Source organism: Leptonychotes weddellii, chromosome 2 (genome assembly GCF_054177405.1).
Source record: "Leptonychotes weddellii isolate Sample4059 chromosome 2, ASM5417740v2, whole genome shotgun sequence".
In the NCBI taxonomy this organism is placed as follows: Eukaryota; Metazoa; Chordata; class Mammalia; order Carnivora; family Phocidae; genus Leptonychotes; species Leptonychotes weddellii.
Window position 1 is genome coordinate 70,956,753 of NC_138370.1, and position 24,707 is coordinate 70,981,459.

At 32.9% G+C, this 24,707-nt stretch overlaps 1 protein-coding gene across 2 annotated transcripts in view; it reads right to left on the reverse strand.

Moving 5' to 3' along the window:
• Positions 1–5,635: 5,635 nt before the first annotated feature.
• Positions 5,636–24,707, reverse strand: part of USP38 (ubiquitin specific peptidase 38) — a 32,110-nt gene continuing 13,038 nt past the window's right edge. For both annotated transcript variants that reach the window (XM_031029850.2, XM_006734923.3), the window contains 6 exons: positions 22,707–22,865; positions 20,208–20,401; positions 17,658–17,751; positions 15,161–15,267; positions 12,624–13,986; positions 5,636–7,349 (listed from right to left, as the gene is read on the reverse strand). In XM_031029850.2, coding sequence (XP_030885710.1) covers positions 7,188–7,349; positions 12,624–13,986; positions 15,161–15,267; positions 17,658–17,751; positions 20,208–20,401; positions 22,707–22,865 — 2,079 coding nt within the window. In that variant the 3' untranslated portion in view covers positions 5,636–7,187. The remainder of the gene's footprint in view (positions 7,350–12,623; positions 13,987–15,160; positions 15,268–17,657; positions 17,752–20,207; positions 20,402–22,706; positions 22,866–24,707) is intronic.

Consider the following 24,707-nt stretch of genomic DNA (forward strand, 5'->3'; position numbering starts at 1 on the left):
GTTTTTCATTTTATGTCATCCATTTTATCATTGTTTTCCTTCATGACCAAGGCTTTTTGAGTTCTATTTAAGAAATCTTTCCATATTCCTAGGTTTTGAAGATATTCTAAGTAATCTTTTAGAAGTGTTATCTTGCCTTTTAGTTTAGATTTATAATCCACCTGCAGTATATTTTGTATATAGCAGAGGTGAGGGTTAAGTTTCTTGAATTTTACATGATTATCCAATTGCCCCACTATAAATTTATAACTTTAAAATTTATTATAAAGACCATCTTTTCCTTACAGCTCTAAAGTGCCACTGTTGCTTAGGGTGATCAACTCATCCCAATTTGCCTGGAACTTTCCTAATTTTAGCTCTGAAAGTTCTGTGACCTGGGAACAGCCTGTCTCAGGCCAACCAGAATGTATGGTCATCTTATTTTTGTCATAAGTCATATATGCATATAATTTTGGATTCTTTCTTCTGAACAGAAATAATTAGCCCACTCTGTATTTATTTTAGCTTTATAAAAGACTTGTTATCCTGTAAAGAAACTCATCCTAACTTGTTCTTCATTTTCAAGAATCTTGGCTATTTTTTATAAATTTTCCATTTTAGAATGAGCTTCTCAATTAATAAAAAAAAGAAAAAACAAACAAACAAAATAATCCCAGGGTGCCTGGGTGGCTCAGTCGTTAAGTGTCTGCCTTCAGCTCAGGTCATGGTCCCAGGGTCCTGGGATCGACTCCTGCATCGGGCTCCCTGCTCAGCGGGAAGCCTGCTTCTCCCTCTCCCACTCCCCCTGTGTTCCCTCTCTTGTTGTCTCTATCTCTGTGTCAAATAAATAAATAATCTCTAAAAAAAAAAAAAAATCCCAAGGTTGGGAATGCATCGATTCTTTACGTCGGTTTAAGAAAATTTAGATATTTATACTATCGAGCTTTCTAAGCCATGATTTATTTGGGTCTTCTTTAATTTTCTAAATGTTTTGTAGTATTCTGTGTGGAGGTCTTTATACATCTATTGTTAGGTTTCTAAAAAATGGACTTTTTAATATTACTGCATATGTTATCATTATTAAATTTTATATTCTAATACTTGTTCCTGATGTATAGATATACACTTAAATTTTATATATTGGCTTTGTATTCAGGGAACTTGTTAAACTTATTAATTCTAAAAGTTTATATGTAAGTTATACGTGACATTCTTATATTATTTTGGATTTTCTATGTAAATAAGTGACTGGCTCTCACGGGGTATAGCTTGCCAAACCCTACTCTAGTCCATGTTCATACTTCTTTTCCTTTTTCTAAATTGCTGCTCATGGGCACAGTGTGAGTCTTGAGCTTTTCCAAAGCTGTTCCTCCATTCCTGGATATTCTGTAAATTGAGTCACTGGTGCGAAATCTATTCCCAGTATCCTTCATTCATTTATGTAGATCCAAGTTTCCATCTGATATCATTTTCCCTCAGCCCGAAGAATTTTAACATATCATGTAGTGCAAACTTCAAGGAAAAATTCTTTTGTCTGTAATATCTATTTCATCTTCATTTTGAATGACATTTTCACAGATACAGTGAATAGTCACAGGTTCACAATTTTTTTTCTTTCTGCACTTTTTAGATCTGAGTCATTCCATTGCCTTTTAGCTTGCTTATTTTCTTATAAGACTGTTTTTCTTCTGTGTTTTCAGGGGTCACTATTTTTTTTTTCTTATGAAGTGTTCTAGTAAATATTTTTGGCTTTGCAGGCCATATAGTTGCTGTCACAACTACTCAACTCTGCCTTTGTAGTGTGAAAACAGCCACAGACAATAGGTAAACAAGTAGGTGTGGCAGTGTTCCTATAAAACTTTATGAAAAACATGGAGGTAGGATAGATTTGGCTTGAGGGTTGTATATAGTTTGCTGACCTTTTCGTATGTAATGTGTTCTGTTTCTTTGGCTGCTTTTAAGAATTTCTTTGTCATTGTGTTTAAGTAATTTGATTATGATGTCATCATGTGATTCCATGGTATTCTGCTAGGGTTGAGTTTCTTGAATTTTCCACTTCTTTCTTCATTGTGTTCATGTTTTTCTTTACATTCTTTTAAGCTCTTAGTTTGTCAATTCCCTTTCATAATTTCTGAATCTGTTTGTATTGTCTTTTCCCCCCTGGATATATTTTCCTCCTTTGAATGCCTGATAAGTTTTTACCAGATGCTGGAATTTTACTTTCTTAAATGCTAGGTTTATTGTACTCCTTTAAAAAGTGTTGAGTTTGTATGACAATTAAATTACTCACAGATGAGTTTGACTGTTTCAAGTCCTGCTTTTAATCTTTGTTGGGTGTAAATGATCAGCCTTTACTCTATGACTAATTTCACTCCACTACTAGGCCATGGCCTTTTCAAAGCAAACGCAGTAAGACACAATCCAGGATAAAATGGGAGACTAATCAGTTTGGGAGTGTAGTATGAGAAGACTTAAGCATAGTAAAAGGTTAGCAGAAATTAGTCAACAGAAAGCAGGGAGGGGAAAGTAGAGTAAGGGGAATGGTATGCTCTACTGAGACTTTCATGTACAAAAGCCTAGAGATGGCAAGTACATGATGTTTGAATAAGAACTATGCAAGATCCAATATGACTGAGGGAGGCCAGAAGGGGAAAAATGGAAGAAGTTAGGCAAGTAAGCAGAATTAAACTGGCTTAGCAAATGAGTTTGCTAAGAACCATGTTTGTCAACCATTTAGATCATTACTTACAGGTTTTAACAAAGCAGATCTCACTTTATTTATTTATTTTTTTGGAATCATATTTGAAGGGCACAAGGAGAAGTGAAACATTATAGAAATTTTGTTTCAAAAAATTTATTGGGCAAGGCTTTATTAATATGTAATTTGCATAAGTCTTTAGCTCACATTTTTCTCCACTTGTTATTATCTTTCCATTAGAATACTGACTGGAGTTCTTAAGACTGGTTAAAATCTCAAGTCTTAGTTTTAAAAATCTCAATTTTTTATTTTTTACCTGCATGATTTTGAGCAAGTTCCTTAGTAAGACTTTACTGCTCTGTAATGGGGTTAGAGAGAGCAAAGTTATGAGCAAAAAGACATAGAAATATCAACCAGTCTCCCGCACATGGTAGACAGTCAATATACTAGTTATCTTGGATAAAAGCCCTAGGAAAAAACTCCTTTTCTAGCCCAGAAATTCTCAACCAATGCTGCACATCAAAATCACATGAGGAACTTCAAAAAATATTGATGCGTGGTCTCCACATAATTTAATTGGTTTGGGGTGAGGCCTGGATATGCTCTTATTTTTTATAAACTCTGAGTGATTTTAACATGAATGCAAAGTTGAAAACTGCTGATCTAGCTAGGGAAGGCTTTCTCATCTCTCTGAAATCAAGGTGTGTGTGTGTATGTACATTGTGTGTGTGTGTGTCTAGCACACAAAGCAAAATGTGAAAACATGAGATTAAGAGAAAAACAACTGCAGGCCATAACTGACACTGATGAGTGCTGGCAACACACTTGGCTGACTTCTTAGATTCTATTTTTAATGTCAAATCCACACTGGTTATATAACATTGGGGCTGAAGGTTTTACATAACAAATCCCTTTGAATCTGTAAAACCCAGGTTGTTGATTTTATAAAAATCTTTATTTCATGTCTTTAAAAATTAGTTCTATAGTGATTTCTTTTTATAAGGGGAAGCTGCAGTTTCTTTACAAGATAGTGCTTTAAAAAAAAAAAAGCCGTTTATTTTAAATCTTTGTGTTTTTTTTTTAAATCCCCTATTCATTTTGAGATTCACTCACTCCTATAAAGAATTCTTTAAGAAAATTAACTTAGTAATAACAAAATAAGGCTAACACTATGATGGTATGTGACAGTTTGGTAAATACTTAAGAATGTATATATGGAGCAACTTATATTTTAGATTTATTTTTTAAGCTTCCTTGAGACAATTTTTAATTTAAATTTGCTAGCTGTTGCACTTTAAGCTCTCATATTACATTATCCAAGGTTTAGCCTTACTCCCTCAGATGACGTTACTGAGTTGTTAATAGAAGTCAGTTAACACTTCTTATGTTTTTATAAAATGTAAATAACTTATCCTTCTTTACTTCAGCAATAGTTTTAGAAATCTAAACTCATTAGAGAAAAGCAGAGGATGAAAGGATATAGAAAGTATAGCATTCATATGACAAAGATACTATACATAAATGTACAGTATTATTTCCTCTGAAATAGTCACTTAAAAAGCTCTCTTTGTATTGAGTATATTATGTGAAGTGCACAATCACAGGAGAAAGATATACTGGGAATTAAGAACTGGAACAAAGTACACAACATCAAAATGGTGATTTCCATTAACATCTGTGTACTGGACAGAGTATGCCAATTTTGTTTTTCTTCAACTGTGTTGCATACACAAGAAGCATTCAACCCCTTCTTATAGGAGGGTAGCAAAAGTTTTTAAAGAGGTAGTATATGAAAAGACAACTACTTTTGTAAATAACATTATCATAAAGAGAGTAGAACTAATTGAGAAGGAACGTTACAGATTTCAGCTTAAAACTTAGCTTTGAAATATTTTTTGTTCTTTCTAGATTTGAGTTAATAGTAGGCTTTTTTGAACCTGTTATAAGGATCCCCAATACCTCTAGACATCATGAGGAATCTTTATTTCTACATCCAAAGGATTCTTCTGGAGTCTTAAGGTATGGAGACAAAAATCAGGGCTCTTTCTCTTGATTATTCAGCTGGAAGAGAGGTGGTGGGAAGAAGCTTGAACAAAGAATGAATTAGATTCTGTTCTCCAACTTGAACTATGTAAATGTCATGAGTCAGAGTTGCATAGGCACCTGCTTAGTGAATGGATTATAAGGGCTTTCATGACTGACCACATTATATATATTTTCTTCTTTGCATATCTCTCTGAAGAAAAATTTTATTTTTCTCAATGTGTCAATAAAGATCTTTGAAAGGAACAGACTTAGATATCCAATTTTTCATTTTTGTTGGTGGTGGGGCCTAATGTGCTCTTTTGAGGAGCACTGAGCAGCTTCATTTGAACTGATGACCTTGGAATGAACTAAAGAGAAGCAGCAATAGTACCCTAGCAGAGTCAGACCTTACAGAATCTGTAAGAGGCAAAAACCTCTATAAGAGGTTAGGAATGTGAGAAATGGAGCCTCTGGTTATTCTAGTTTCAAGTTCATTTATATAAATACTTTAAATTCAGCAAATGATTAATGTTATTATAGTTTAATCTGAAAAGGAAGTCTTTAAGTCTTTGCTACTGGTATGAAATTATTATCTGAATAGTTCCAGTATTTTTCTATAACTAGAATTCCATCTTTTTATCATTCTGAAAATTCAGTATGTATTACTTTGACAGATAAAAATCCTTGAATGATTTGGTATTCATAGATAAACCCATGTTTAGGTCTGTCTTTAAGAAAGTTTCCAGGAACACCTGAGCCCAATATTAATGTACCAGGTATTAAATGACTTTACCAATTTCAATAAATGCTAAACACTGATATAATCTGATAATAAATCATTAATTAGACAGGGGATAACTGAATACCTAGAGTAGCTTAGCAATACATTATTAAGACAAGAGGAAGCACACAGGAAAGAGAGTGTGATAAAAATTTCTGTTTCATTCATTTATAGAAAAGACAAATCTCAATCAATTCTGCAAAGAATTTCCACTTTTAATCCAATCAGTTTTCCTAATCTTCCCGGTGACTGGAAACGAGTTAGGAGTAGGACACAGTGGAATGAAGATGAGGAGTTCTGTTTTTAACTATGACTGTTAAAAGCTTGGGAAAAAGATAAACTCCAAATCACCAAAGAACACTCTTTCCTTAAAATGTTTTCAAAATAAATATGAGACCGATTTCAGAACAATGTACAACCATGGATAAGTTAAAACTTTCAGGAAACGGGACAACCGGGATAACTCCTAGAATACATATAATCAAGACCCAGGAGAACTGACTTGTTTCCCACTCCCCGGTAAAAGAAAATGCAGGATGGTACGGTCTGACATTTCACCATTTTATCTGAGACTATGAAACAGAAACAACTGTGCAAAGCACAAGATTCAAATAAAAAAAAAAACAAATGTCCAACGCTAAAAATATGCAATTGATGTTTAATAATCTGAGGATTAAGTAACAAAATCAAAAAAGATTTTTTACTTGCCTAGGCTCATTTCCTCTGAATTCTTCTATGATTTAAAAATAATCTATCACACTTATTGATTTAGAACCATTGGATTTTACTTCAGGAAAATCTAATATCTTTCAAAAAGTTATAATTTTAATGTTAGCACAAAAAAATTACTTCCTAACATTTCATTTTTAAAAAACTTTTCCGCAGCCAAAGATTCCTATTTTTGAATTACAGTACTGCAAGGCACATACAGAACTCACCTCCTTCAAAACACACAGAAGATATACTCCCTGAAATAGAATTTAAAAATCCTTAAACAATTAGAAATACTACAAAGTTAGCAATTTTTTAGGTAAAAATGTTCCTACAGGATCATGCACCTTTCTTAAAATCAGTTCAGCATATATGTATAAATAATCCTTTTTTAAAACATTTGTACTTGAAATGCAGATACAGTGATGCTGAAGATAGCACTAAACAAAAACCTGAAAAGTACTATAGCCTAATAAATTTTATGTTATTGCCTTCATTAGAGACTGTATTATCTTTAGCATTTTAAAAGATTTGAATTTAATAATGGGGTACTATGCATGAAATAAAGGATTTTTTCTTTCTTTTTAACCAGTATTTCCATCATTTCTAGCATCAATTCTTTTATAAAAGATGCTAAATGAATTATATTTTTTTGTTTAGTAAACTGAGGACGAGACCATTTAAATGCCTCTGCTAAATTTAATGCAGCTTAATTAGGGACTGGGTACACATTTTCCTCTGAAAATTTTTGGTCAAGCATGTCTAACCATAAAAGCAAATGGAATTTTAAGAGGTAGATTTTTTTCCCATGATGCATTTGTTAATAAATGTATTGTCAAGAAAATAAAAACAAGCACTGAGTGTGTTTTCTTAAAGTACAGGGTCTAATGAAAAGAAAAATAAAAGATAGGTATGATATTTGTTACAGTCTGCCATTTTAACAGTCATAGTATTAGATGTTTTGTGACCAGTGCATTTTGGATTCTCTCAGGATCAAAATACGAGTCTGCCAACTGTATTAAATCCTCCTCCACCCCCTCCACCAGTTGGTCCACAGCTTCCTGGTGGGTCATTGTCATCAAATCCATTGGGACGAAATGAACAGGAGGCAGATGCAGCTTGTAGGGCCCGGGCTCGAGCGTTCAACTCTTGTTCCTAAAATAAAAAAGAATTTTTATAAAATTAAAACCCTAAATGCAATGGATGAGTATATCATCTACATAAATATTTTAAAACTGACTTAATTCTTAATAAGCATCCCTCAAATCTCAGTAATTTAAAAAATATTGACTACACTAATCCTTACCAAATCTTACTAAAGTACATAATCACAGATGGAACAAGTAATACAGAGAGCAAAATCCTGGTGTAACTCTACAGAATGACAGATCCTAAAGCCCGTTCTTTTTCAATACTTCAGTTTGCAGAAGAGAATATTGAAGTCCCATATCCTAAAATTCCTCTACAGGAACACTATAGTTCATGTAAATACTCATCAACACACAGAGGAATAGATTTCTTTCTAATACATAGAATGTAGAATTTAAAGGTTATGACAATGGGTCATCTACTCTTTATCCAGTGGGACTATTTTTATGTGGGTGATACAGTAAAAGGTATAAATAATGAAAGAAGGCTGAATGCTGCCTACCCTTTCCTTAGAATACTTCTCAGTAAATAAAGGTAGGATTTCAGTAACATTGCTAAGGAAAATGGTGCCTATCTCCTTACAGTATTACTTACAACGTTTCCCTACCAGATTATCAGAACTTTTATCAGGAACCAGTCATACCGGTCTTCGTGCCAGACACATATTTGGTGCTCAATAAATATTAATGATCTCAGATTAGAACACTATTAGCTACTTAGCTTCAGAAGGAGCAAATGTAAATAAATAATGGCGAATTCATTTGGCAAGGTGTCAAACTGCATTCTAAAACTGGTACAAACTCCTTGGAAGAAAATGTAAAATACTCTGGCATGTACCCATTTTTCTGGGAAAGGTTCTATAACTTTCAAATGACGTGCCAATTAGGTCTAAAAGCTACTCTTATAATTTGTTAGGCATAATCATCCCGACGAACTTTAAAAATACACTTAACAGTAATCATAAAAACTATACTATTTCCAATTTTCAACTAAAAGCCCAGTTACTTTGCTCCAACTGACAAGGTAGTGTTATTTTATAATTTCTAGCTAAATTTTTTTAGCTAACTATTCTCCCCTCTCCACAAGATGCCCAATTTTTTATTATGGAGTAAAAAGCCAGGCTTACTTGGACATCTGTTTCTCACATTATGAATACCTTATTTCTCAGTAACATACAGTGACAGCTGTGCAATTGCTAATACAAAAAAAATGATCAAGAATCACATATTTTTATAGCTGAATGTGACCTTAGATAAGAAATCCTTGTGGGGCACCTGGGTGGCTCAGTCGTTAAGCGTCTGCCTTCGGCTCGGGTCATGATCCCAGGGTCCTGGGATCGAGCCCCGCATCGGGCTCCCTGCTCGGCGGGGAGCCTGCTTCTCTCTCTCTCTCTCACTCCCCCTGCTTGTGTTCCCTCTCTCGCTGTGTCTCTCTCTGTCAAATAAATAAATAAAATCTTTAAAAAAAAAAAAAAAAGAAATCCTTGTAACAGAATGGCCTAATCAGTCTCAGGCAGGTTTAAAACTTAATTTGCAAGATACTTCTCAAAAACTTTTTAATTTACTGTGCTGGTTCCTTTGTATAATGTTTTTTAAGATATAATCTATTTTTTAATCTGTAAAATTAAAGTAAGAATTAAAATACAACTAAAATTTTTAGTTTCATAAATAGAAAATAAAAGCTATAGGTATGTATGTAAGAAATAGACACAAAAATGAGAAACAAAATCCTCATTGCTCTAGCTCTATAACCTGTTAAACTATCCAAACAAGCAACGAAAATGACTCTGTATCTAAGACTGGTTTCAGATATAGATCATGTTCCCTAATGAAATAAATAAAACTGAATATGCAAGGTAGAGTTCAAGAAGTTCTGCTCCCAAAAGATACGGCAAATTTTGTTAGAAAGGAACTCCCCCCCAGAAGGAGTGTTAAAGGACACACACAATATAAAATTAAGTCTATTGCTTCTAAGACGCATGAAAGCTACATTGTATTTCAAGACAGCTTCCCAAGAAAGGAATATTCCTTTTTTGCTTTTTATCTACTTATATAAATGTATGGCTGACAGAGAAAAATGTATGATATCCTGTTTTCAGAAGACAAGCTTAATGGATTGAAGCAGGGAAAACTGCTTCTCATTTTACTTCTTTTTATAATGTCAAAAATTATGATTCTCATAGTGTATATAATTTATATCCCAATTTTATATCAAGTATTAAAATTAATCCTTATTTCAGTAGTGGACTATAGGCCTGGAGTTACTGTTGCTTTGGGACAAATAACTTGCAGAATATTTAGATCTCTCATTTAAGTAAATATGTTAACATTAAATTAATCCATCTTTTATTTGTCTTTAAACTACACAGTATACTTTTCTGTATGTACGATGAAGAAAAATATTAAGACATTAAACTATCACCTCCTCCAAAGAAACAAAGGAAAGAAACCAAACAAGAAGGGACAGAAGCTATGTCTGTAGTTAATGTGGGACACGTGGGGATAGGTGGTGATCTTCACAGTGCGGTGCTGGTGCCACTCACACAAGCTTTCTCTCTCTGGATCCTACCCAAAGCATAATTTGGGCGTCCAGACACTAAAATAATACAGACATTCCTTATGCAAGTTGGACTGAAGGGAAAGAAAGAAATGAAGAAAAAACCCTTCCCAAAATTTACTTTGAGATCCACAATCTGCACTGCTGTCCTATGTGTCAGGCTATGATACACAGCAGAAAATGGTTTGGTCACATGGGAATTTTTGCCGACTTTTCAAAATCACTAATCTCACCAGTACCAGAAAGAGCAAGAGTTTCTTTCTAACACAGGTCAATCTAGATATGATTTTAGTAAAATTTAAAAATGGAATCCCCAAAACAGCTTGTTAAAATTATACAAGATGAATTTCTAATGTGATTATGAAGAATTAAAAAAGAAAGTAGCTACCCTGATATGTACTATGATGGTAAATTCATTTGCAGTACTACTCAAGAGCAAAGGAACTCAAAATGTTCACTCCACATCCTTACTTTTACTAAGATTTGGTTAAGTTTTTGCAATTGTTTTATAAAGAGGTTTAAAGCTGTATCTTAAAACTAAAGTTGTATTTTTTTTTTTTTTTTAAGATTTTATTTATTTGACAGAGAGAGACACAGCGAGAAGGGAACACAAGCAGGGGGTGTGGGAGAGGGAGAAGCAGGCTTCCCACCGAGCAGGGAGCCCGATGCAGGGCTTGATCCCAGGACACTGGGATCACGACCTGAGCCGAAGGCAGACACTTAACGACTGAGCCACCCAGGTGCCCCCAAAGTTGTAATCTTGACATAGCAATCTATTTTAAAGCATTACTATGAAATGAGCACAAATTTTGAACTATACCTCAAAAATGTAAAAACAAAAACGAAAATAGGAATGAAAACATATGTATACATATATGTGTGTGTGTGTGTATATATATATATATACTCCATGTATTCAAAACAATAGAGTCTCTTAACACAACTTAAAATACCAGAATGATTCAGTTAAATTGTATGAGAACCATTACAATTCAAACCTCAACATGAATCAATTACATTATTGTATTTAAAAGTAAATAATACAAAGTATAAATGTACTTAAGTTTTTAAGTAAGAGTTGAGTATTTATTATCATAATTTGCTTCAAAAAGGTAGTTTGGTAATAAGCATTGATTTAATAGCCGGTCTTAATACAGGAACATAAATATCTTATTGTAAAATTTGGCAGTATCTTTTTTACATTCAGTAACTTGCCAATCTGAGACTTCAGACAGAATTTAGAACAACTGCAAGCACTGAAAAACTGAATTAACAAAGTACATAATGCTTTCCTTTATAGTGACAATGGGCCTTAAAACAATAATGAAAAGAACGGCTTATCACACTCAGATATTGTAAATATTGTAATGGGGTAAATAGTTAAGAAAGAGAAAATCATTTGGGGGAAGGCTGTAATAAAGTAGTTGTTATGGTTAAAAGAGCTTTTGGCAATCCAATCACAGAAATAAAGCAGTTCCTCATCTTTTTAAAACCCATGTCTCTCTCCTTTGATAAATATACTATTTTACCCAATCACTGATATATAATCTGCATATTTTCACAAGTCAATATTGTACTAGGCCTTATTATCTGTATCTTATATCACAGAAATTTTCTATTTTAACCTAACCCTCTTGCCCTTTCTAATCTTCAAGAATCATGATGATTAATATCTGGTGCTTATTTAAATCTAGCAAGAAGGATATGGTTGAATACATCTCGTTACCTAAATCATAAGCCTTCTGACTGAATGTAAGAATCTTTGGTGGTGAATCTGGGTTAATAAATATTGTTTCTAATTTTTTTTTTTCCTGAAAAATACATTATTTTTGTGTTACTCTAGAACATTGCCACACTCCTTTAACAATGTATCATGTACCGTTACTTGAGTATTTTATAGTACGGTAAATTTGAAATCTTTTGAGAAAATTTCCTTCTAAAAATCAGTACTATAGTGACGCATTTCTTCTCTTAATCTGTATCTTTCAGCTTTGTGATTTTCAAACACAAAATTTTTAGAACTTACTTATGTAAACTCATAAAGTCACTTGGACTATACAGTTAATACACCTACAATTTCACTGATAATTTAGTGTTGGTTTTTATGCTATTAGCAAGTTGGCAGGTTTCAGAGAAAAATACTTGCAGCAAGATCTAGCTCATATGAAACCTTTGTTCCATGGTTTTTATTTACTAATTGCTCTATTAGCTTCTTGGTTTTATTGCTCAGTTCCTTAAAGAATACAAATATGCATTTTTTAATATATTCTACCTTTCAATGTCCTTTATCTTATCCACCTGAATGTTAATAAGTGCCCTTAAAATATCTGTAAAATAGTCTAGAATGGAATAAACACCAAATTCAGTAACTGTTTCGCCTGGTAGGTGGGACTAAAGAGGAGAGGGAAGACACTTTCCATTTTACTAAGCTTCCTATATTTCTGTATGGAATGATTTGATAATGATCACATCTTTTGTAATTAAAAACAAGTAAGGTCTTTTATACTGCATCTAATTGCAACTTTTCATAATTAATTCATAACACTAGAAAGTAAGATAATTTATATAGGCTGAACCCTATTTAAGATTTCAGAATTGCCACCCTTATTAAATTCCTTCAAAATGCAGAAGTTGGATTTCAAAATTAGGGTATTCATTTAACCACTGTTAAACCAACTGTTTAAATATTTTCCACAAATGATGAAGTTTTTATTTCCAACTTACCTGTAAATATAGTTTATTGTCTTTTGTTATAGCATCCATAAGTTCTTTCTGTAGAGGTGGGTCTCCATTTACCCAGAGTCCACTGGTTGAACTGTTACCACTTAAACTGTTGGTGCCATTCTGTTTTTTATACAAAAGCACATAAGCTGTGTCCTTTGGAAACCTACTTGTAATTTTCTGGACTGACTGAAATGAAGTAAATGTCACTCTGCTGTCATTAAATAAAAACCATTCTTTTGACATTTCCTTATTTTCTAAATCCTGCTCCGTAACTGCACCGGGACTATTTCTCCCCAGTAAATGACTCTGGGAGGATGCTAACGCCAGAGTTTCAGACGGATGGCACATCTGGTATGAGGACTCTGTACCTGTGATGTTTCTGGCGTAAGAATAGTAATGCCCACTTTCAGAGGATATACCAGAGTGAACGACAACAGAACTTAATAGATATGGCACCAATCCGGAGCAGTAAGTTTCTTCAGTTCCAGAAGGCTTTAATTTTTTAGCTAGGTTCTCACTACTATCAGTGAAGTCAACATCTATAGACCAGCTTTCTGACAATGAAGAGAACGAAGTAGTTCTTTTAACTGGCAACTCCAAAACCAGTGGCAGTGACACGTTGTCTAAAATTTTTCTTCTCACATGATACTTTTGATCATATGAAAATCTCAGGAGAGTAAGAATAAGGTACTCAGGCTCCTCCGTGATTTGCATAGTTTTCTCGGCATTCTGCAAAGAGGCACAGTTTTCACAATAATACTGGTTGTCGCCAGTAAGAATCTCTGGAGCCAAAAAATAATTTAGTAAGTCAGTTACTGAAGGTGTGCTTCCACCTCCTGGTTTCTGAGGTACATCTTTATTAACAAGAATCCTGCTAGATTCACTGGGGACACAGGTGTTTTCAGTATAGCAGAACTCATCAGAAGGACTGCCTAACATTCTTTCATTCATAGCTGAGTCACAAACAAAGGCAGCTTTTGCTGGATTATAAACTCCTGGTTCTTCTGAAGGACCGGGTATATCGGCTTGCATTAGACCACCATCTTGTGTATTGGGTGATGATGCTGGATCTTGAAAGGACAAGTTTTCGATAGAAGAGGAAGGACAAAAGGCCAGTGAAAGATCGGTAAAGGCTTCCACTTTTTGTGAGGTACTCCTGCAGTTCAAACAACATATGTGAGTTCGTAGTTTTCCTCCAAACATTTTTTCTATTAAAGTCTTCTCACCATCACTTGTGCAAGGGCTCTCTGTTAGTACAGCTGCCTTATTGGCTATTTCCTGCAAAGAAGTCTCATTGCACCCCAGACTTTCAGAAGGCTTGTGTGAGGACTGAACTTTCAAGATCTTTTCTTCTTCATGTAGCCTGCAGGAGAGTATATACCATTACATCGCGACTTCACTTACGTTTCAATGTCATTGCTATTTAAAAATATTGGTGGCTTATATAAACAGCCAAATCATTTTTATCAAATATAAGATTTAATTTTAAAAAATCCAGTTTTTCCTCTTTTAAAATAAGAGGAATATTGAACAATTTGAGAATGTAAATTAGAAGTGAGGGGCTATCACGACTCTATAGACTCATTCTTTCTTCATACTGTTATTTTATAGCACTTATTACATGATAGTAAGTGATTATCTTATGTCCGCTAATAATCTTACATATCTTTGTCTGCCTGACATCTCATAGAAAGCCTGGTACAAAGAAGCCACTCGACATGTCCTTAGCTGATTGCACATGTTAAGTTCAACTAACTTTACTAGTCGTCCACGTAATAGAAGGGAGGCAAAGATCTGGAGAAGATAGAGGTTTTATTAATTAAGTGGTAAGGACACAATAAAATATACCAAACTCATCTAATTATGCACTGATCTAAAGGAGCAACTATTAAATTTTTTGGTCTCCAGACCCCGTTATACTCTTTAAAAGTAACTGAGGAAAATTGAGGAACCCAACAGCTTTAATTCATGTGGTTATATCCATCAATATTTACTGTATTCAAAAACTAAGAATAAAATAATACATTTGAAAACAATAATAAACCCACTACATGTTAATATTAATAACATTCATTATGAAAAAGTTATATTTTCTAAAACCAAAAAATTTAGTGAGAAGAATGGCATTGTTTTACATTTTGCAAATATTTCAAGTATCTGGCTTAACAGAAGACAGCTGGATCCTCATAGCTGTTCTGCATTCAATCTATTGTGATATGTTGTTCTGGATGAAGCTTATGAAGAAAATCTGGCCTTGATTACATATACACAGATATACAGTTAGAAAAGGGAAGACCCCTGAAAATGTTTTGGAACCCCTAGGGGGTCTTTGTACCACACTCCGAGAACAGCTGGTCCAAAGTAAGAAAATAAAAAAAAAGACACCAAATTAAAAACAAAGAACACTTAAATATATACAGTAAATGCAAGGTATTTTAAAGATTAACATTTGAAATATGTTTTTAAAGGCAAAAACAATATGCCACAGTGTTATGAAAGAAAACAATTCAAATCATAACTTTCAAAATACTTTTTACCTGTCTAGCAGAAACCTGAGGTATTCAGAACAGTCTTGCTGTGATCTGGGGGTAAACCATGGAGGTCTAGAAGCCTCAAAGAATACCCGAGGTGCATATGCTTCTCTCTTGATATCAGCAGAGAAAATACAAGGAAATGATTCTCACACCATGAATCAAATAACTGAAATCTTAATTTACAATGTTTAATAAAGATTAATTAAAATTACATTGCACTTAACCCTACTACAAAGTACCAGAAATGGGGACAGATAAAATTAGAAATAAATTTAGGTAATCTTCAGTCATAACTTCTCATTCTGCAGATAAGAATTGACATCTAGAGAAACATGTTACTTGCCCAAGGTTATACAGCTAAAGTAGTGCCAGAGGGAGTCCACATTAGAACCTAGGTCTCTCGAACACTTAATATAATGCTACTGGCATTATCTCTCTATAACAGTCATATGCTTGCATCCATAATTTTTTGGAAATTGTAAGGAAAAGACAAGCTGAAGAGTATGTATTTTAGATAAAATAAGGAGGGGGAGTACTGTATAGGGCCACGCATACCTACTTTAAGCAAAAATTTCTTTGACTAGGTACACATTTCATAAATGCACAGAATGTAAGTATATTGTTTAGGGTCCTTGCTGATTTTTTTTTGGTGTGGAGGAGGCTTAGTGAAGTGTTTGCTCACTGACTTCGAAGCAATCTTGGTTCAAATCCTAGATTTTGCAACAACAAAAAGGAACTGAAAAGGCATCTGAAAAGATGTGATTATAACTTGAAAACTTAGAATTCTCCTGATATTTTGAATATTTGTGGTATATAACAGAGTCCTCAGTTAATAAAAATTTTATCAAAATAGGGGTGTTGATAGCATTCTGAAGGAAGGAACTTTAACATACCAATTGAGCATGAGCTCTAGATTCATTTGGTTCATACCGCAATTTGCCACTTGTTTGCATGACCCTGAAAAGCAGGTAATGTAAACCCAGTTTCTTCATCTCTAAAATGGGGATACTACCTTATTAGTTCATAGATTGTTTTTGAGGATTAAGAAATAATACATGTAAACTACTTAGGATAGAAGCTAGGCAAATTTAAATGCTCAATAAATGTTAGCTTTCTCAATTATAAGAAAAAAAGCCTTTTCAATTATATAGGGAAATCTATCTACCTAAAACAATCCTTGTTGGCTTGCTATCAGACAAGGTCTCAACTGTGACATAACTTTCATTAGGTTCTCTTGTGAATTCCTTTCTTCTTTCCTTGGGAGCATGGAACCCTCCTATAGTTTTTTTCTAACAGTTCTGATTCAGTAAGGTAATATAGTATATATAATGTATTTATATCTACATGAACACACATAGATACATATACATTTTATACAGTATATGGTAAATATAGACTAGTGATAAAGCAAGTACAGAAATCAATTTACTAGGAAAATAATGTTTGGCAGTTGGAGGGAAGAGATTTCATCTCCCTTGGTCCTGAGATGTTAAATTTAATTTGTGAACATATTTTCCTCAGAAAGAGAATAATTATCTCTTTTTAATTTCTCCTCAGAAAGAGAAAATTGTCTCTTTGAGTATATTATTACTTATAGGCTATCACTCATATGTTAATTTTTTCCATTTAAGAAGTTATACTTGAGCTATTTCACAGCGTATAGATAGAAACAAGGCATTCTTATCAACTCAATCCCACTAAAGCTATCTTCTCTTCTGACTTGCCCACCTACTCCTTTAGAACTCTGTAAAAGTAAGACAATCAGAGTAAAACCAGAAAATAATAATATACATTATTTATAAGTGATATATACATACTGCTCAAAACTTAAGAGTTCCTTGAGCATAAGAATTCCCTTTCCCTTTGAATGTTTATCAGACTCTACATTGTATTTCTCAATAAATGTCTCTTGAATGAATATTTACTATATATGACTTTCTTGCCAGCAGAATAAATTCATTTTCTTGGATTAATTTGTGGACATAAAAGATCATCATAAAATTTTAAGCCCTAGAACTTAACAGATAAAGTTGTTTATCTATTAAGTTCTAGGGCTTAAAATTTTGGTCACAATGAGAATGAGAGAGCACATATATAAGAAATAGGAGAAAAAAGAAGCCAATGTGCCACAAGATTATTTTAATTGTTTATTATTGTGAAAAATCTATCAATTTAGTATCTACAAGCTATTAAAGATGCATTTAAAAAGATTTCTTCATGAAGAAGCTTATTTATCAGGGGAGAAAATCAGCTTTTATCTATAATAATTAGAACAAAGGGTCAGCATAATATTCATCTACAAGAATGGAAAACGGGGAAGAAATAAAAACTTAGAGCATATCCTGATTTTAGGCAGAATCTCTTTAAGCATATCTAAGTGGATTTGTTGTGCTGCGTCAAATATGTATTATTTAAAAAAGATTCACCAAGTTTGGTATAATGTGAAGTTTAAAGAATATTATCAATGAACTTAACACATACATACTACACACACACTCACCTGTGTATGAGCCAAAAAGGCGAAGAGATGCTGTAATTTTTTCATTAATGAATTGCACCCATTTAGATTTAAAGATAATACTTGTCTCCTGAAACTGAAAGAGAATAAAACAGTGATTCTTGTATACATGTACATACATACACACATGCATTTTTTTAAAAGCTAAAAGGAAGTTAGTTCAAGAACTTGTTATCTTCAAAGTAAAACGTCACTCACCTGATGGCCCTTTACCTAGCAGAATTACTACTTACAATGTAGTGAAGAAGGAAGGGAAGAATGGCGATAAACAAAACAGTTACTAGGGGACCAGGCAACGGCCTATGTGCTGTCACATATTATTCCTATTTTCTGGATTAGCAAATAGAAATGGATTAAGCTATTAATTAATGACTTAAATAAGCAACTTTTAAATTCTTTCACACACCTGCATGAAATAAAAAATATATTGTCAACAAAACATACTATAACGTTAGAGTGATTTAAAGTCTATGGTACAAGTACAGGATGGGAAAAGGATAAATTATTCAAACAAGAGAATAGGAACAATTCAGTATCCATTTGGGAAAAAATGGAATTAAATAAAATTTTACATTATTACAAATGCCACACAGGAGTAATGAGATAATGTAAAATAGAAAACTACTGAAGTATTTAAAAGAAAAAAGAGGGGGGAAATGTCGAGGGGGAAGCCTTCCTACAATTCAGACACTACAAATGAGAAATAGCAGATTTCACTACATAAAATAAAAAATTACAAATGAAACACTCTACAAATTTGAATCACACTAACAGGAAGAGAGCATGTAATGAAGGATTATCATCCAGCGTATATAAAAATCAATATGAAAAAGAAAAAAAACTCAACAGAAAGGTGCACAAAAGAAAGAACAGGTTATTTAGAAAACAAACACAAATGAACAAAGAAAAATATAGAGAGAAAACTGTAATGGTCAGCAATATTGCAAATTAAAGCAAAAAGATGTTTTTCCCCCAATGAGAAAAAATTTCAAAGACTACTAAAGGTATGGGGTCACAGGTACAATTACATATTAGTATACAAGTTCAAATGCTACAGTCTTTCTGGAGAGCAAAATCTTTCAAAGCAAATCCTCTACATCTGCATATGGGCAGAGGGACGTTAATTATGAGCAAAACAACCTAATGTTCATCAACAGGTGTATGGTTAAATAAAATATAGTACATCTATTTATTCAGAATGACAGTTCTGTCACTACCCTATCATGGGAATACTTCCAACACGAATCATTAAAAGATAAAAGCAAGTGCTGGAAAAAAACATATAAATAAGACTATAAATATTTTTTAAAAACAATGTATTTTTTCTTGTTCTACATAAAATCTTATAACTGTAAAAAAATGATCTGAAACAAGGCACACAAAACTGTTAACAAATTACTTTTGCAAATGGGGATGTCTGATTAAAAAAAATTTTTTATGTCTGATTTTTATTTCATATACTTCTAAATTTATTTTTTTAAACCACAAAGAATTCACATATTACCAAAGAAATAAAATATGCTATGTGCCTATTCTTAGATAGTATCGTTGGCTTATTAAGATGACTCTTTGAATTGCTGTTGCTAGTTACAATTGCTTTGGGTCTCCCCTTTCACTATCATCTGGCTGGACTAGATGACATCTGGTGGTGACATACAGATTTGAATTTAGTTTCATGCATAGTATCACTTGTGTCTAAGTGTACACATTTTTTTTAAAAAAATTAAAAATCTCAAATACAAATAAAAAAAAATAAAACACTGTGCCAAACAAAAAAACACCTTAGTGTTGAGAGTATATTCTGGGTCCAGAAAATAAAATAAACCTAACTCTTCATCTTTTCGTTTATGATTCTAGGTAGGCATAAAAACTTACAAAGCCATGGAACTCAATTTGTAAAGACCTTTGGTCAAGTTCCATAAATACTCTCCTGGCGATGAAGAGAAAAATCCAACCATGTCGTTGTCCTTAGGAAAAGTTTATCATTATTTTGTACTTTTACAGATAGCAATCACATAGCTAACAACTTCTGATTTTATATTTGCTTGGCTGCAAAAGAAAATGAATTTGAAAGTAAATCTGTAAGAGGACAAAGGAACATATATGTTTGTAAATTTGTTCAGTGTCTACAACTTGTGGAGGGAAACAGAGCTTAAGCTTCTTTCACAGTAACAAAGAAGTTATCAATCTGATAAACAGCAAAATATCTACAAGTTTAAGTGAGGACACTTAAACTCTTTGGAATAAGCCCACTTAATCCTTCTGTTATACTAATAAATATCCAGCCAGAATAATTCAAAAGATTCTCAATGCAATATATAATATAAACATAAAGTAGAATTTATGTAAGTTAACATTTTAATAGTTCCTGAGCACTGAAAGCAATTTCATTTCTAAATAAGGCAATTATATACAAATATTAATATTTCTGCCATTTATAAGAAATAATGTGAAGACAATCCCACCATCTTACATTTCATCAGTATGCATCAATTTCTACAGTTAACAAAAAAGGTTCAATTTTAAACTTACTCTGTAGCCATAAACAATGCTTGTATAATACTGTTCATATAACATGTATTTCCTAGATTAATAAGACCAGTTTTCCCAGTTTCAGATTTTCCAGAAAGTCTAGACAAGCAAGAGGCCAAAGAATTGGATTGAGAAGTCCAGGCACTTTGATTGAGAATCAATTTAATCTTCTCTTCACTGGGCTTAGGAAAATCCTGTAGATCATCAAGAAGAGAAATAGCTTAAAAATATAAACTATTTTTGTTATTAAATTAATTAACACCATAAAGATTCTTCCACTGACTAAATTTAACCTTTCTTTTCTTCCACTTAGTTTTGAAATCACCCCTAATACTTGACCAGTCATCAGAAAAAGTTACATTATATTACATGGCAAAAATAATTGTCTCCTAAAATTAATAAGTACATCCTAAAAGTAGAGTTTATCAAGTTAAGAAATATTCAAGAACGAGGAATTCAAGTCACACTTGAACTATTTATGTTTCCAATGTGGCAGGAAAATGTTTCAGATTAAAACTTTGAGGTCAGAGAGTATACTGCAATGCTACTCAAAGGGACTAGAATGAGGACTTAAATTAGCACACAACTGAATAACCTAGACAATTTGCTTTCAAATTTTCTAGTGAAAGTAAAAAATATCTCCTTTTCATTCACTACTACTATTTACTCAATATTAACCCTTAGAAATAAAAGCTCAAAGTAGTCGGGATGAAAAATGAAAGCACCTAAGCCCAATGACCTCTGACTTCGAAAAATAAAACTCAATCTCATGTTTAACAATATAGAAAATTATTAAAAGATACAGATTCTTTTATCTGCTCTATGATATTTGAGATACAATTTAATTTTATTACTTATTTATTTTAAAAATTTTATTTATTTATTTGAGAGAGAGAGAGAGCAGGCAAAAGCAGGGGGGACGGCAGAGGGAGAAGGAGAAGCAGGCTCCTCAGTGAGCAGGGAGCCCGACGCGGGGCTCGATCCCAGGACTCTGGGATCATGACCTGAACCAAAGGCAGAAGCTTAATGGACTGAACCACCCAGGTGCCCTGAGATACAATTTTAAATCTAAGTGATTTCAAGCATGAATAGAGCAATGGAGAATAATGAAAGTTGGTAACATCATTAAGCCTTTTTTTTGACTGCTACTACCATCTGGTACTTAGACCTCAGAAAATATTTTCTGAAGGAATTTTTATCTCTTAATTTTCTTGTTGTTGACAGCTAATTGAAAAGTGTTGCTCTTGGATTAGGAGTGAGAACCTTGCTTCTTCTGAGCCTATTTCAGTTGTCAGAGTTCTCAACATGTAAAGCACTGAAAAATGGCAATTAATGGGAAGAGGTTTCATCTATCTTCACAGAGAGACACCGTAGAAAGAGATTAACATTACTATTAAGTTCAAGATAAAATGCTCCTATACATAAAAACATTTATTTCTGGAGGGTCAAATGTCACAATACTGGAATACATTAATTGCTCAACAGTCTTGTTTTGGGTTCAACCAAAATCAGTTTGATTTAGCTAGCTACATAGTAAAAAGAATAAGCTTTGTATTCATTTCAGATACAGAAGAGGTAAAAGAGATAATGAGACTTATCTTGTATTTCAGATCTCAAAAAGGAACATTATTAATAGAACTGATTTCTAATAACTTCTGATTCGGTCTGCCTGAGGCAAATTTTCCAATTCTTTTGCGACACCCTGATTATGCAGTAAATTTAAGAGTGAAGTATGTATATCGTGACCCATTCTTTAATACAAACAGAATCAGTGCTTTTTAGGTCTACTATCTACATAAAGTTGAAAAACAGGGTAAGTTCAAAAGAGCTCAAGTAAAGATTCTATAAAATATGGATCTTCATGAACAGTCCATAGCAAAAATGGAATAAAAACAAGTAAGGAAACAAAGTCAAATATTTTATTGAATTGCCTTTTCTTGATTCTAAGATGTTTTTAAATATTTTAACACTACTATAGGAGCCTGGGTGGCTCAGTCCGTTAAGCGTCTGCTCAGGTCATGATCCAGGAGTCCCGGGATCAAGCTCCATGTTGGGCTTCCTGCTCAGTGGGGAGTCTGCTGCTGCTTCTCTCCTTGCCCCTCCCCCTGCTCATGCGCTCTCTCTCTCTCTCCCAGATAAATAAATAAAATCTTAAAAAAAAATATTTTAACAATTCTGATACTGGACATCGTATGTATTCACTTAATGTAGCACTTCTTTTTAAACAAATTTCCCCAACAGCTGTTATAAATTTAAAGATATGCCTTATAATTGATGGCACTGTAGAACTGAAGAAATATGGTTATTTAGATTAGTTATAACAAATAAGAAAGAGATTACTCCCAAATATTAATGAACCCTGATTCCAATTACATTTTTCAAATAAAAAGCATATTACCATAGAATAGTAAATTGAATAGTTATAGAAATGTTTCACTACATTCATCTATCACATCATGGTCTGCAGCTGTACAAATATTGGTGCAACTACCATCATACCTTTATTGCTTCCAAAATAGGTTCGTAGAGATCTGGAAATCCAGAATAATGATACATCATACAGTGTATCAGTTCTGTTAACTGCACTAAGAAAGCTGTACTGGAAGGCAGACCATCACTTTTGAAGGAGTGAACCAAATTAACTATGTAAGGAATAATCTGAAGAGAAAAAAGACAAAAAGACAAACATTCCTCCATTTATACAAATGGCAACAAATTCTCTAGCCTACAAATGGAATGCAAATGTTACATGATCAGCAAGTACTTTTCCGTATGTTCAGTCAGTCTTTTTCTAAAAAAGTTATGAAGTTAAAATTTCTAGAATATCAAGGTAAATTGAGTTTCAAAGTCACATATAATTCTAATTCCATATTAAGACCCCTCTCCTTACCCTTATACTCCATCTAAAACACAAACTAAGGTACAAAATAGAAGCCTTAGTCACCTCTACCATTCTGAAAAATGTTAAGTCGAAAAATTTTAGGACTATTATATTTACCAGATTGTTTAATAGGAACAAACTTTTAAAATATAAACCTAGAATTAGCTTAAGAGCTCCATCTAGTGTGAATTTTAGATTTTTCACTTGAAAGAATTAAACACCGTACATTGCACTTTAAAGTCTACTTCAAGAAAGTAACTAAAATAACTAAAATTACAGCTCAGGCTCTTCTTTTAGATAAGTATAGGGAAGATGTCTTATGTTAGCATGGTTATCCTTATTAATGCCTTCAATTCCCCACCTCCAAAAGGAGGAGATGGTTCTAAAAATAAATGGAATCAGAAATTTCTATTATTTTTAAGAAACTGGAGTTAAAAATAAAAGGGAAATTTAAAATGCTCATTGTTCAAAAACCACGTAGAAGACTTAGTATTGATAATAAGCACAACAGTGTCCTTTCATTATAAAATTAGACTAAAGTCAATATAGAGTCATCACATATTCAAGAGGTTATTAACAAGATAAACTTGGTTTTGCAGAAATGGCTCATTCCATTAGTGCAGTGGTATCCTTGTTCCAATTAATTATTAATCACAATCTAATAATACACATTTACACTTCATATGTAAAAGGCTTCTAATAATATTATGTTCTCTTTGTAGAACATTTTTTGGTTGCTAACTTGTGATAAAAGTGAAGTTATGGCTTATTGTCTTATCACCAAATGGCAATAACAACAATTATAGTAGCATCATGATCAACTCCCTTTCCCTCCTCCTAAAAGGAACAATCATATTCTTAAATTAACAGTGCTATTCTCATTTTGCTCTGATTTAATGCTTGAAGTCTTAAAATCGCATTTTAACTTTTGCACTACCTTCTTTGTTCTTACCTCCATCAAAGGTATTAATTTGACCATGAAATCATCAGTTCCTAATATAAGTTCACTCTACTGTTCTCATCTCTCATTTCTAAACAAAGCTGAATTATAGTTCTGCTCCATAAAGCCATATCTATCAGATACTCTCTTGCTAAAGTAGCAGAAATCCAAAATTATTTTGTTTCCTCACAGGTGAAATGAGAGAGAGAAATGGAAGAGGAGAAAATAATTTTAAAAAATGATTATTTAATTTATAATTCCAAATCTTCCAAAAGCCTTCCTAGTGTAGATCTGGTCTTTGCAATCAGGTAATATAGTTGTCTACTATTATATCCTATATGGTCAGAATTATTACTAACATAGAAATGAGACTAAGTTCTTCACAGGCATATAAATATATGTCCAAGCAAGCTATTACCTTCTAACTGCTTGAAAGTTGATTTTTTTTGAGTGAGCAAATCTAAATATTTGTGGACATTTACTGTAATACTCACTAAATTTAAGTTACTATTTCAGAAAGTGTGTATAACTTATTAGAAACTTTGATGTTTTGTTTAAAATAAATTTCTTTCCACTTATAAGAAGCATATAAAAAGCGATTTGGTCTATAATAACACATATTAAAACATCAATCTTGGTTTGCTCTAAAATGCCAGGAATAACGATGTTGGTGATTCCA